The sequence below is a fragment of the Mixophyes fleayi genome, chromosome 1 (assembly GCF_038048845.1).
Source record: "Mixophyes fleayi isolate aMixFle1 chromosome 1, aMixFle1.hap1, whole genome shotgun sequence".
NCBI lineage: Eukaryota > Metazoa > Chordata > Amphibia > Anura > Limnodynastidae > Mixophyes > Mixophyes fleayi.
The window spans coordinates 341152785-341166923 of record NC_134402.1 but is presented as its reverse complement, the minus strand read 5'-3'; the positions used below and the strand labels follow the sequence as shown (position 1 = coordinate 341166923).

Genomic DNA, 14139 nt, shown 5'->3' with positions numbered 1-14139 from the left:
AACTAGCACAAGTGCCCAGATGCCACAGAGACCTGCCATTTCCCTAAGATAGATATAGATAGATAGATAGATAGATAGATAGATAGATAGATAGATAGATAATAAGTATGCATAAAATTAATTAACTATGACAACTATTTTCTTAGCACATATAAATCATACTTGCCAACTCTCCCCGTGTCCGGTAGTCTCCCGAAATTTGGATCGGTCTCACGGACTCCCGGGAGAGGCGGCAAGTCTCCCAATCCCGCTACTGTCTTCCCAAAATGACGCGATTCGCAGTGAATCACGTCATTTTGGCCCCGTCCCCGCAACAAACCGTCATTTCCGTTGCGAGGGCGGGGCCAAAATGATGCGATTGGCTGCGCACCACCCCTCCCTCCCTCCAGTCACGCCCCTCTCCCAGAAAGAACTTCGCAAAAGTAGGTAAGTATGATATAAATAATTATTTATATTTATTATAATACACCCTTCCCACCTGACTAATATAAAATTAAATAGCATTGTTACGGTGAGGTTCTAATACAATACCATACGCTTCTCTATAAAAGTTTATTTTTAGACATTCAGTTATTAATGAGGCTCAGCTTCCCTTTTACTTGTTTCTTTATTTTATCATAAAATCAGTGTAGTAATGCTTTTATAATGCCTAGAGATGTATGCGCTCAGGCATTCTGTCATGTCATTCCATACCCAGCTCTCGCAGAGGAATAGCATGGAGAAAGTAATTCCAAGAACATTCTTTCAAAGAGTCAGTGGTGTTTCCGATGCCTCTCCTTGTGCGTTGCTCAGCCCAATCAAATGGGAAGTTCTCAGGGATGGAGGTGATTGACAACATTGCTGCTTTCTAAAGCAGGCCAGCGGTAGGGGCATTGGAGGTTTCATGGAACCCAACAACAATGCTGTCTGATTGAAATGGAACCTATTTTAAAGGTTTTGGTGAAGTTATATATTTAGAGGGGTTAAAAGGACACAATTTCCATCAAGCTCTGCCTTTTATTAATTCTAGATGTGTTGATCCAGATGAAGGCAAAACAAAACCCCCAGAAGACCCTGCCCAGTTATCCTCACGAGGGAAAAAGAAATTCATTCCTAACCCCATAAGATATATTTTTTACAAGTCATCCAAGGTAAAAGGTTGGGTGGAGAACTCGTCAAGCCCCCTCTATCCAGATAAGAATGGGAAAAAAAATGCAGATGTAAAAGAATGCTGTCATTTATTCAACATAGATGGGACACAGCAGAGATATAGGGAAGTAGTCATGTTATTGGATGACACAACATTTCACAACCTGTGGGCTCTTAACTGAGTCCACAGATTGTCAAATAAAGTCATTTATATCTACTTGTGTTTTAGGTGTTTTTTCTTTATAATTTCATGAATTAGGCACATTAAAATCAACATTCCTTCCCATTCTAACTATGAACATGAGCCTACCTAACTTATCAAATGTAAACTAGTATATTACAATCACTAATACACATTGTATATATGGATGGAACTAATATGTTATTGGTTAAACGTTAACTGTCCTGCAGATCCTTGTATGTCACACATATTCTGCTATGTGGACTTCTTACTAAGAAATTCCAGAGCACATTGCGTTGCACATCACAAACTCCATTGGTTTATGTAGCTGTGGAGGTATATTTGTCAGGTCACATAAGGCATAAAAACAGCAATGGTAAGACTCCCCGAGCTTCTGACTTCTGATTGGCTTCTCTAGTTCAGCCAGTCAGAACTGATTTCACCAATTGCCCAGCACTGGAATGATGACCAAGGCAAGCCTAAATATATTTGCTTAACAGTTTTGTTTCTAATGTTTGTTTACAGATAGGAGTAAAATATCTTATTCAACATAACACCCTACTTGCCTGTCATTCTTCTGTATGTATGCAGTGTGTTACTACATTATATTATCAACTTCTTTTAAATTATCCCCTTTGAATAAACAGCTCTGCCCCAAAAAACAGGTATGATCTGCCCAGTGCTATTGCAGGTTATAGTGCTGGACCTTTTAATTAATTATTGTCATTGGCAGAATGCAGATACATTACTTAAAATACTAATTTTTTAAAAGGAAACAGCTCTAAATGACCAGCCTCATTATGTCCTATCATAGTTACATAACGGTGAGTTGCTATAGATGTAAGTTTCAGAGTTCTGCTGCAGTTCTTTAGCTGTACGTCGGGCCTCCCTGGCAATCCTCTGGAAGCGATGCAAGGATAGAATGACAAAGATGAGGAGGATGCCCTGCACGATAATGAAGACAAAGAGGCAGAACTGAGAGACTAGGGCAAGATTACAGTACCAGTATTGACAGGTGGTCACAAGTTCATCCTCTGTCAGGTACATTATAACTCTGTCCCTCATGGGCTCAGGAGTTACACAAGTGACATCACGATACTGTGCTCTCTTCTGCTGTCCTTGAAGCCAACTGCGCAGGTACAGGATGTCGCAGTCACAGTGCCAGGGGTTATGCTGCAAGTAGACCTCTCGCAGATCTGGCAGGTTGTCCAGGAGACCATTGGGAATTGAAATTAGGTTGTTCTGTTCAAGTCGGATCACCTCTGTGGAGGAGGGAAATGAAGCCGGCAGGGACTTGATGGTAAGACCATTATCGCTGCAGTCCACAATGCCAGAGCTGCAGCTGCACTGTGAGGGGCATCTACAGGCCACGTGAGGAAGGGAGAACAGCAGTGGCAAGAGCCAGGACCAATGCTTCATCATCATGTCTGAAATAATGAAACGTTTGTGTTAATAATAGTTATCACTGATTCCCACATTTGTAAATTACCCTCTATTAATACTTCAATTCAAAACAAGATAAATACAAAGTAGCCAGGAACACTCATGAGTGAAAGCCAGATGAATTCTCCAACTTCCATCTTTTGCAAATAGGGCCATGGTACGGAGACCCTGTGCAGCTGCCTAGGGCGCTGGGTTTGGGGGTGGCGGCAGTGTGGCCGGGTACCCATACTAACAATGTCTCTGAATGAGACATTGTTAGGTGGTGCGATTACCCGTCTGCTATTTCCCCAGTGCTTACCTGCTAAGACAGCCCTCCCCGCATCCCTGTTTTGGGATCCTGACAGCGTTGTGACATCACAAAGCTGTCACTGGAGAGAAGTAGAAAAGCACCAAGAAGCAATGAAGAAACAAGAAAGAAGAAGAAACAAGGGGAGAAGATGAGAAAAGAAAGAAAAGGTATATTATATTAATATAGAGAAAATGGAGGGAGAGGGGCCGGAGAAAATGGGTGGGCAGAGGGGGTTACAGAAAACGTGGAGAGGGGGCTGGAAAAAATGGAGGGGGGGGTAGGGGGAATACAGAAAACATGGAGGGGGGATAGGTGGCTGGGGAAAACATGGAGAGAGTTGGCTGGAGAAACTAGGAGGAGAGGGGCTAGAGAAAATTGGGGGGGGGGGTGGCATTAAGCTGGTTATTTATTAAAATGTTGTGGGCAAGAGGGCATGTAAGAAAAATTGTTTGGCAGAGGGAATGCTTGAGAAAAGCTAGTGGGTGGGAGGGTATTTGAGAGAAAACCTGTAGGGAGGGGGACTTGTGGGGAAAAAACTGTGGGAATGGGGGAAGGAGGACCGATAGCTTTGACTAGTGCACCAAGAAACCTTGCACCGGCCCTGCGCACAGTATTATTGCTCCATTACTCTGCACTCTCTGGAGTCCTGGGATGTGCTTGTAAAATAGAAATAGAGAACATGCTCGAGTGGTGTAAAAACACTGCAAGCAGGAGATAAATTTAAATTTGTAGGGTTATTTTAAATTCATTTTTATCTATTTACAATTAATTAGTGGGCTTATCAGTTTCTAGAGATTACTGATAAATAAAAGCATATCTATTAATCCAACTGGAAAAAATAAAAAACCCTGTAGACGACTCGTACTGATCCATTGCGATTGACAGCCCTCCCAGCTTGTCACTAACTGACCAGAGAGGCTTTGGTCGATATGAACTACATTGATACTATGAAATTGGTATTGTCTTTTTCCTTTCAGAGAAACTGCAATGTTTAATAGACCAATAAAGACCAACAGCTGTTTAGCGTTTTCCTTACTGGTTGAATTATGTACTTGTTTGCTAAAGCTCCATACAGACTTTGTTAATAGAGATGAGCAGCTAAATATATCGCTGCAATTTCAATTGAAGAATAAACAATAAAAAAATTATATAGTTGATAACAGTAATTTAAAATGAAAATCAATCAAACCAGAGGGAATAAATGGTGTAATAAAGCTGTCCTGGAGATTATAGAATAAATTCTATTTGTATCACTGTGGTATTGCACATAAAGTATTGTTTGGTAATTTGAATAGCTGACAAAAATGTCCTAGTAAAAATAGAATACAATTCAATGACATACATATAGACAGCTAGTGCTTTTGTAACACTTCATGGATATACATTTGTTTAATATATTTTTTGTGCTATATAATATATATCTATATTTAGCTTAATAAATATGTATCATTTTAAAACCAGCCACAGTGTTCCATGTACTAATGTACATGGAATATTTTATTTTAATAATATTTTAAATATCTTGACCTTAGGGCACAAAGTTTCTGATAACTGCATGTAAATAGGCAAGTAAAGCAAAGATAAATTGTTTTCCATTAGATTAATGAATACAGATTTCAATGCATGCGTCAAATTAAATTGGTTTGGATCCTATGTGTTTTCTTTGGCTCGTATGTCAATGATATCCAAAATAATAAATGATTTGATTTCTATTGAAAAATACACTTACATTATTGAGTCATTTTTATCTTTTAAACAAAATATACGTTTATGCTTTTATTCTTGGAATAGGAAACATCTATAAATGTTGTCCCATATAATATGGAGCGGCTCGGTGATGTCGTACTTCTGGCAGGAGGTAGGATAATGTGTAATACATTTGGATGTGGGAATATCCTCCATTAATCTGAGATTATGTTTATTTGGCCTAGGTCTGGATAAGAATACACATAGGTTTATTAGGTTACTTGTCACTAACCTGTTTATATTAGAAAAAGTGATCAGTGCCAGTAGGTGGAGTGTCAGGAGGTGGATCACTCCGGAGAGACTTATTCTAAAGGACTGGATTGATCCTGTAGATCAGGCCTGTCCAACCTGCGGCCCTCCAGGTGTTGTGAAACTACAAGCCCCAGCATGCTTTGCCAGTAGACAACCTGTTGATAGCTGGAAGGGCATGCTGGGACTTGTAGTTTCACAAACATCTGGAGGGCCGCAGGTTGGACAGGCCTGCTGTAGATGATACAGTAGGACACCAACAGTTCATGTATGATAGTCGGAATTTGACTAATAAATATGAGAAAAATTGTTACCGATGGAGAATTTCTCCTTATGTTACAGAGGGGCTGAGAGAGGTAGATCTCTCTTAGGAACCGTACCCTAGACAGACGTCTAGCCACTACTATTTTAATATTAAGACATTATAGGTCTAATTGCTTATTTCGAAAAGATGAGGACCACTCGTGGTGAGACTGCACATACCTTTTATTAAGATGTGTTCTCTGTTCTTACCTTGCATACTTAATTACTAATGTTTTCTAATTTACAAAATGATTAGATAACGTATGTTTGATTTTATGACACTATTGTTACCCATGTGTGGGTTTAACTTTAATTTATTGTTGTTAAGGGTTTTTAATTATGTAAAAAAATGTAATAAAAAATAAATGATTTAAAAAAATTATGTTGTCCCTGAACTTTTGTTTAGTCCAACTGGTTTGACATTTTCTATGGTAAAAAAACAACAGGTGGTTGTGTTATTATAGGTCAGTTATTAGTGTTAAGAATCTTTGTTTTCATGTCGGAAAATTTAAAATTCACTACTTAAGTGAATAGTGCTTGTGGTTTTTTTGGGTAACAGCTAAATGTTGTGTTGTTATTAAGTGAAGGTAGGGGGCTAAACAATAAACTTAATTTAACTTTAATAGTTTTTATTGATTTTTCAAAAACGTATGGGTTACAGAAAGCAACAGAAGGGAAGGGTAAGAGAAGGACAGAATGTGGGGAGCAATACAACAATACACAACAAAATATGTTTAATAATTCATCATAGATAAAGACCAAACCATGCAACAAACATAATTTAAATCTATTATTGTCCATGCTCTGAAAATAAGTGTGTACTAATAATAATACATAACTGTTATGCAGATTAGAAGCCAAGCTCAACATTTAATCATTTTTATTTATTTATATGGTGCCACTCATATTACACAGTGCTGTACAGAGAATATGGAAACATTCACATCAGTCCCTGCCCCAGTGGAGCTTACAATCTAAATTCCCTATAACACACACACAAACTATGGTTCATTTGTTAGAAGCCAATTAACCTACAAGTATGTTTTGGAGGAAACCAGAGCACCCAGAGAATATGCATGCAAACACAGGGAGATTATACAAGCTCCGAAACAGATGGTGACTCTGGTCGGAATCGAACTCCTGACCCCAGCACTGTGAGGTTGCAATGCTAACCATCATCATCATCATTTATTTATATAGCGCCACTAATTCCCGCAGCGCTGTACAGAGAACTCATTCACATCAGTGCCTGCCCCATTGGAGCTTACAGTCTAAATTCCCTAATATAGACACACACTCACACACACACACACACACACACACAGACACACACAGACACAGACAGGGAGACAGACAGAGTGGGAGAGACTAGGGTCAATTTTGAGAGCAGCCAATTAACCTACCAGAATGTTTTTGGAGTGTGGGAGAAAACAGGGGCACCCGGAGGAAACCCACGCAAACACAGGGAGAACATACAAACTCCACACAGATAAGGCCATGGTCGGGAATCGAACTCATGACCCCAGTGCTGTGAGGCAGAAGTGCTAACCACTACGCCACTGTGCTCAAGTTCTTTTGTATTCTCTATCTGTATATAAAATATATGCATATAGCATTGTTAAGTTGTATACACTGTGTTTTAAGCTCTGGAAAAATCTACAAACACTCCACAGTGCAATGGTTCTCCCCATATTTTAAACATCATATTCAGTGTTTCTTGTCCACATAGAGATTCTATACACCTACAGAGCCTACTTTGTTTTTATTTATGAAGAAAATACATTTCGGTTCTATTCCATTTGGTGAGAAGAGCAACTATTTCACAATGTTTTCTTGGCCTAGACATCTGCTGTTATTTACAACGTGACATTTGTTTTGTACGATAGTTTACATTATAGTTTGGTCACAAATTGACATTCATCCTAATTAGTAAAGATGATTGGTAAGTGCACCCCAATGCAAATACAAGCAAATAGTCAAATATAAACAAGACTTACCCTGTGCTCTACAGATGTGCCAGTCCCAAAGGACAGTCACTGCGCTGGTGATGACGCTGCCGAACCTAAGCTGAATGATAAGAGCAGAGTGTCAAAGAATGATAAGGGTTTAAGAGAATCCAAAGCAGGAAACAAAGCTTAACTCTTTCCTGCACAAGGCACTCCCACTCTGCACAATGTAGCTGGGCCAGAGGCGCAGAAGATAAAAAGCGAGGGTTTGGCAGTGTCACATGGCTATAAGATGTACATGTGTAGTTATATACTAGGGAACAAACAGTGCATTACTTTACTATTGTATATTGTTTGCTCTGTATTCACCCTTCACGTCATCAAAATATCCACAGGTGCCCCAAAGCCTTAGTGGAAAAATGCCTGAAAGTGACTTCCCTCATGTATCAAAAGCATCCAACAACCATTTTTAAATGTAAATGTTAATCATTTTGTATTTTGTTTATAATGGACCGCATGTACAAAGCACACTGTGCTTGGTTAGCATCTAAATGGCCCTTCCCAGTGGTGGGATTCAAATAAATGAACAACCAGTTCTCTGCCCTAATGACCATTTTAAGTATACAAAAAGATATACCGAAAGATAGTTTAATGTTTCATGCATTTAATACTCAAATAAAAACAATAAACGAGGTACACATAACTAGATTATGTTATAAGAGAGTTTTGTGCCATGCTGCTTTTACCCCCTTCACACTGTGCCATGCTTATTTTACCCCCCTTCACACTGTGCCATGCTGCTTTTACCCCCTTCACACTGTGCCATGCTTATTTTACCCCCCTTCACACTGTGCCATGCTGCTTTTACCCACTTCACACTGTGCCATGCTGCTTTTGCCCCTCTTCACACTGTGCCATGCTGATTTTGCCCCTCAAAACACTCTGCCATGCTGCCCTTGCTCCCCCTTCACACTTTGCCATGCTGCCTTCGCTCCCCCTTCACACTCTGCCATGCTGCCTTCGCTCCCCCTTCACACTCTGCCATGCTGCCTTCGCTCCCCCTTTGTAATGCCTGTGGGGGAACAGGACAGACGCACACAGATATCTTACCTTCCGAACGATGACCACCTTCCGCCCACTTCGGATTCACCCCAGCTGCTCTCCACCTCTGCACCATCTCTTTCGCTTTCTGGCATATCAGCAACTGAACCTCCGTCAGATCACTTCCCTTCTCTATGGGGGAGAAACAGAAATTACAACCCATGCCTACCAGAAAGGGACTGTCCGAGGCTACGGCAAGGAGAAGAGACCTTCACTCAACCCCATCTGCCAACACCTCATTTTGCTCTAGCGAAGGGGGCGCGGGACTACGAGCACTTGGAACTAGGAACAGTCCCGCCCCAAATACTCCACTCTCCCCTCGGTGAAGACCTATCCAGAAGTAGGAATTGAGAGTGATTGTCAGGTTAGCTCACGAATAAGTGAGTGAGATCCTGCTGTCTCAATTAGTATTGACTAAAACTTCCCTGGAGGCGCGGAGTCTAACAATATGGGAGGTATTTACCAGGGATTCCCAGAAGGGAATATGGGCTTCTGCGGCTCCCACCTTGCAGGTCGCGGCCCTCCAGGAAAGCTCCCAATCTGACAGCTGAGTACAAGTTACATAGCAGAGGAGAAGATCCAATTCGAACATCAAATGGTGGTAACGAAAATTACCATTTTATTATAAAACATTAATACAAGAGTTCAATGCAGACTTGCGTAATTTGCAAATGATGATCACGAAGGTATACAGGAATAGTGACTTTCAGCAACATTCATTAATACAAGCTGCACATGCAATAATCAGATTCTCCAGTAGTAGTAAACTTGAGGCACAAGAATCAACAAAGTCCAAAACATACTATAGAGCTTATTACGGATTGTGGAGCTGATAACAGTAATCAACAATGCTGGAAAAGATGTGGTTCATGACGTTTACCACACGCAGTGGAACAGGTATACAGAGATGAAGACAGTCCAGCAAACAGCAGCGATGAACACAGCAGCTTACCACGGATTGTTGAACAGGTAACAATAGTCAGCAATGCAGGTCAAGCAGGTAACAGGTGTAGCTTATAGCGTTAACCACGAGCAGTGGAACAGGCATGCAGTGATTGATAGAGTCCAAACACACAGCAAAGATGAAGCACAGCTTACCACGGATTGAGGAACAGGATATGCATCACAGAGCAGGCATAGAATCAGGTCAGGTATGACTTGAAGAACCAGCAATGAAAAGGTGAAAGGAGGGGCCTTATAAAGGGAAGCTGACCAATGGCAGAACTGACAAACACACAGGTGAAGTAATCACAGGTGCAACCGTGGCAGACAGGCTGACTAAGTAGAGAGATTTAAAATGATAGTCAGTGTTTGAGGCTCAGGTGGAGAGCGGAGTGTGACAGCGATACTCATCTGGGGCACTCCAACTTCCGATCCCTGCTCTCCTGCTTCTCTCCGTCACCTGCGGAACACAGAACACAACACGTCCTCCCTCTACTCTATATGTGAGGCTAAATGTACCACCCACACAACTAGTGCTAGCTAACAACAGGCGCCCTGACCCTACAACAAACAACTAATGGTCGGGTAGCGCAACTTCGCTAAGTACTGGGTGTAGTGCACGCCTTAGACCACCTCCCTCTACCCACGGAGAACACCAGCCGGTGTTCTCCTTCTACTCCGGGGCTGACCCTGTCACTCACCCAGGTTGTACCGAGAAGACTATCATTTCACTATGGGGTCACTCACAAAATCCCAAGGGCCAGGCCATCTGCACGACGGGGCTTAGTGGAGCAACGCGCCACCAGGGTAGTGTCTTCCGCTCGGAACCATCAGTGGTCACTGCCAGAACTCGAGACGGTCGTGTTCACCCTAGTGGAACACCGCCCCAATCTGGAACCGCCAGGGAACGTGACGGAACTCAGACTAGGACATCCAATTGGAACCATGGGACGCACCCCTGGAACTCAAAAGGGCTGTGCTGCACTGCCAGTGAGGTGCCCAATCACTGCCTTTAGGAATTCTTTGTAACCTCAGGGACCTACAGGACGGGAAGACTACTGTGTGTCCTAACCCTCACTGCGTGTGTGCTCTAACTACCCCTTGTCCCCACGGACACAGAGTATCAAAGGATTACAGTCAGGAAACAAGAGCCTACCTTTAATGGGGGCCTGACGTCTTGCACCTGGAAGGAAAAATACACAGCACAACCAAACACAATACATGATACTGTATTTTACCACACAGGCGCAATAACAAGTTGCTACTCATTATGAAAGGCTGACAACGGAAGGCACTTACCTCTACCTAACCAGCCAGTTATGAACAACAACAACAGGAGCCTTCTGCTCAACTGTTACCTCAGGTCTATTGATTGAGATTCACTCTCTCTCGCGCCACGCTACACCTCTCAGACTTGCGCCCTATTCTAATTCAGGGCTCTCACGCCCACTCTAACTCCAGGGGCCTGGTGCCCTGTCTTTCTACTGGGGCCTTGTGCCCCTTTTTAACTACAGGGTCTTGTGCCCTCTTTAACTACAGGGCCTTGTGCCCTCTCTAACTATGGGCTTTAAGCCCAACTAACTAGGGCCTTGTGCCCTTCTGACTATGGGCTCTGAGCCCAACTAACTAGGGCCTTGTGCCCTTATAATTCCCCACCTATACCTATTTGTGGCAGGGCCTTGTGCCCAATAACTGTAGCCACGGGCCTAGTGCCCGACAGTGTCCATGGGCCTTGTTCCTGACCTAACCGCACAGAGCATACTTACCTGCTCCACGCAGGATACTCAACTTGTCCCCGACGCCTTCTTTTCCAGACCCTCCAGCCGGCGGCGCTTCTTCTCCTGTTCTGCGCGTCTCTCTTCTAGGCGGTGACGCTCCTAGCCCCTACAAGGGCTCCCTGCCGGCGACTCCGGCACTGTCTTCTCATGGCAAGGTAGCTCCTTGCCCTTACATGGGCACCCTGCCACTTCTGCCGGCATCTTCTTTCTCCTCCGCGCTGGACGTCCCTCGGCAGTCTTCTTCCTCTGCTCCGCCGACGAACTAAAGATGGCGGCGCCCGGTGGCTTAAATAGCCGCCGGCGCGTTGATGTCACTCTGTGCTGCCGCGAGCGCTGATTGGCACGGCCGGAGGAGAGCCAGGATTGGCTCACCCATTCGGCCGCCGATTAGCCAGCAGGGGAAAGTGAGACCTAATTGGCTCACTTGCCCATTGCTGCCCGGATCTGTGGAAGAAGAAGAAAAAGAAGAAGAAGAGGAGGAGTACTCATCGGCGCTGGAACACAGGAACTGTGAGTAAACTTTCATCTCTTCTTTCTTCACCCTCTTCACGGGCACTTCCGTGGGGCGCATCTTCGCCCTCTTCTTGGGCACAGCAGCAGGGCACTCCTCCACACCTAAACACTCTGCCGTGCTGCCTTTGCTCCCCCTTCACACTTTGCCATTGTGCATTTGCTCCCCCTTGCTTCCGTTCCTTCACTTACCTTTTCTATTGGCTTTTTCTTCTCTTTTCTTCTCTTCTTGCTTACGGACTCCTCTCTGCACCGCTCCTCACTGAACGTCGGGCGTGATGACGTCACACCTGACATTCAGTGCGGACGGAGCAGGGAGGAGGAGTGCCTACGCCACGAACAGGTGAGTATATATATTTTTATTTTTAAAGGACCCTGATCCCCCCACCAACGAAGACTGTAGTGACTGGTTCACTGAACTAAGCCTACAATTAGGTATCGGTTCTGGAACCGGTGAGAACCAGCTGAATCCCACCACTCTCCTGAAACACTGCTTGATGTAGGCTCCTTTATGGCCTAAATGAATCATGAGAATGAGGGGACGTCGGAGCTGTATTTATGCTATATGCCACGTTTGTGTTTGAAACTTTATTTGGGCAAAGTACAGCTAGATATCCGCTCCGCCACAGAAGTGCATCTGGAAGGTACAAAATATGTCCCATTAAACGTAGAGCATGAGACCTGATCTCCACCATCTCTTAGCTGGTGCAAAAATGAATTAATTTCCTGGATTGGAAACGTCAGTTGGGCTCTCGGCACAGCAAGGATGCCCATTAAATCCCCCTCTCCACTCCTATATCTCAATTCACTTTACTGCTTCAAATGAAATCTTTTTTTTGCAAGACATCACACAATTAGGCACACTCAGCGTTTTAAAAGGAACGCTGTCATTGTGCCCAACTTCTCCCGATGGCTAGTGCAAACCTCTGCATCTCTTCAAACACCACGATCGTGCTCCACAAACCTAAGTGCTTTGGCAAAAATCTTGGCAGATTTGTGCAAATCGATGTGCACCAGTAAAGAGGATTATGTGCTGGGCCTTGTCCATTTTGTAGCTTCATAAATAAAGCCTATTGAAGTGTGCCACATAATATTAATTTAGACTCATCGGTGTGCCCCTGTCATTAGATTTCCTGGTTAATCTGAACCTTAGTATCTCTGTACATTGGTCATATAACTTAATATATTGTTACTAGAATAACCCTAGACGGGTCGGTATGCATTGTGTTGATGTTTCTGTGTTCACAGGTATTGGAGGAGGTGAGGAACCTTAATTATAAGGAACATTTCATTTCTTTTATGTGACAAGTGTGGTTGGTGGTAGGAAACCAGAAAATGTTCTGGACTTAGCTGATGATATTACAGTATTTAGACCTGTCACACACATCAATTCACCACATCCGCCAGCAGACACAGCTCATGCCCAAACACTTCCTTCCACTGTTCCCAGGAAATTCAGCTTTTTAAAGTTAAGGTTCCAATATATTTAACAATCTATTGTCAAAGTCTGATATAGATGGATAAAGTCGGCTATATAACTGGTACATTAACCGTGGTTCAGGAAATTCTCTTTACAAACATAATATAACGCTTTGATGAAAAATAATTTATTGAAAGAACTTACGATAGTGGTTGCTGATATGAAACTTTTTGCCCAGGTACTACTATTGGTAGTGATTATATATGTTACCTAATATTCAAAACTAATCCTTTATGCCAGCTACACAAGGTAATATTGTGCTAATTAGGCCACGTGTAAGTGGCTAGATTTGATAAGATTCATTGCTTGGACAACATCACGAGATCTTGTTCTGACACCGCTAATGGAAACCAATGGAAACAGTGGTGGATTAAATTATCAGAAGCCCTGGACTATATGTATGCAAAGGGCCCCCACTGCACCTGTAAGTCTCAATTACACGTCATACAGGTGCGGCAGTCATTCATTCACCATTCTCCATACAGTGGAGGATGGCGGTAAGTGGAGGCCTTCAATAAGCCTTCAAATACATGGGGTTGTATAGCCAGTAAAATATTGAAATATGAAATACCTCAATATGTGTAAATAGTACAAATATGTGTATATGTATGTATATAATATATATATATATATATATATATATATATATAAACACACATACACACACACACACATCATCGTGTGATGCTCTAGGCAATGTTCTGCGGGGAAACCTTGGGTCCTGGCATTCATTTGGATGTTACTTTGACACGTACGATCTACCTCAACATTGATGCAGACCAAGTACACTCCTTCATGGCAACAGTATTTCCTGATGGCAGTGACCTCTTTCAGTAGGATAATGCCTCACTGCAGAAATTGTTCAGGAAGAGTTTGAGGAACATGACAAAGAGTTTGAGGTGTTGACTTGGCCTCCAATTACCCCAGACCTTTATCCGATCGAGCATCTGTGGAATGTGCTGGAGAAACAAGTCCTCGCAACTTACAGAACTTAAAGGATCTGCTGCTAACATCCTTAGTGCCAGATACCACAGGACACCTTC

General features: G+C 42.9%; 1 protein-coding gene across 1 annotated transcript; it reads right to left on the bottom strand.

Annotated features, from left to right (window-relative positions):
• Positions 1–1200: 1200 nt before the first annotated feature.
• Positions 1201–7419, bottom strand: GP1BB (glycoprotein Ib platelet subunit beta). The gene is made up of 2 exons (XM_075192594.1): positions 7337–7419; positions 1201–2736 (listed from the first exon to the last, which is right to left on the bottom strand). The coding sequence occupies exon 2, from the start codon at positions 2732–2734 to the stop codon at positions 2108–2110; it is 627 nt and encodes a 208-aa protein (XP_075048695.1). The 5' UTR covers positions 2735–2736; positions 7337–7419; the 3' UTR covers positions 1201–2107.
• Between the last annotated feature and the right edge of the window lie 6720 nt (positions 7420–14139).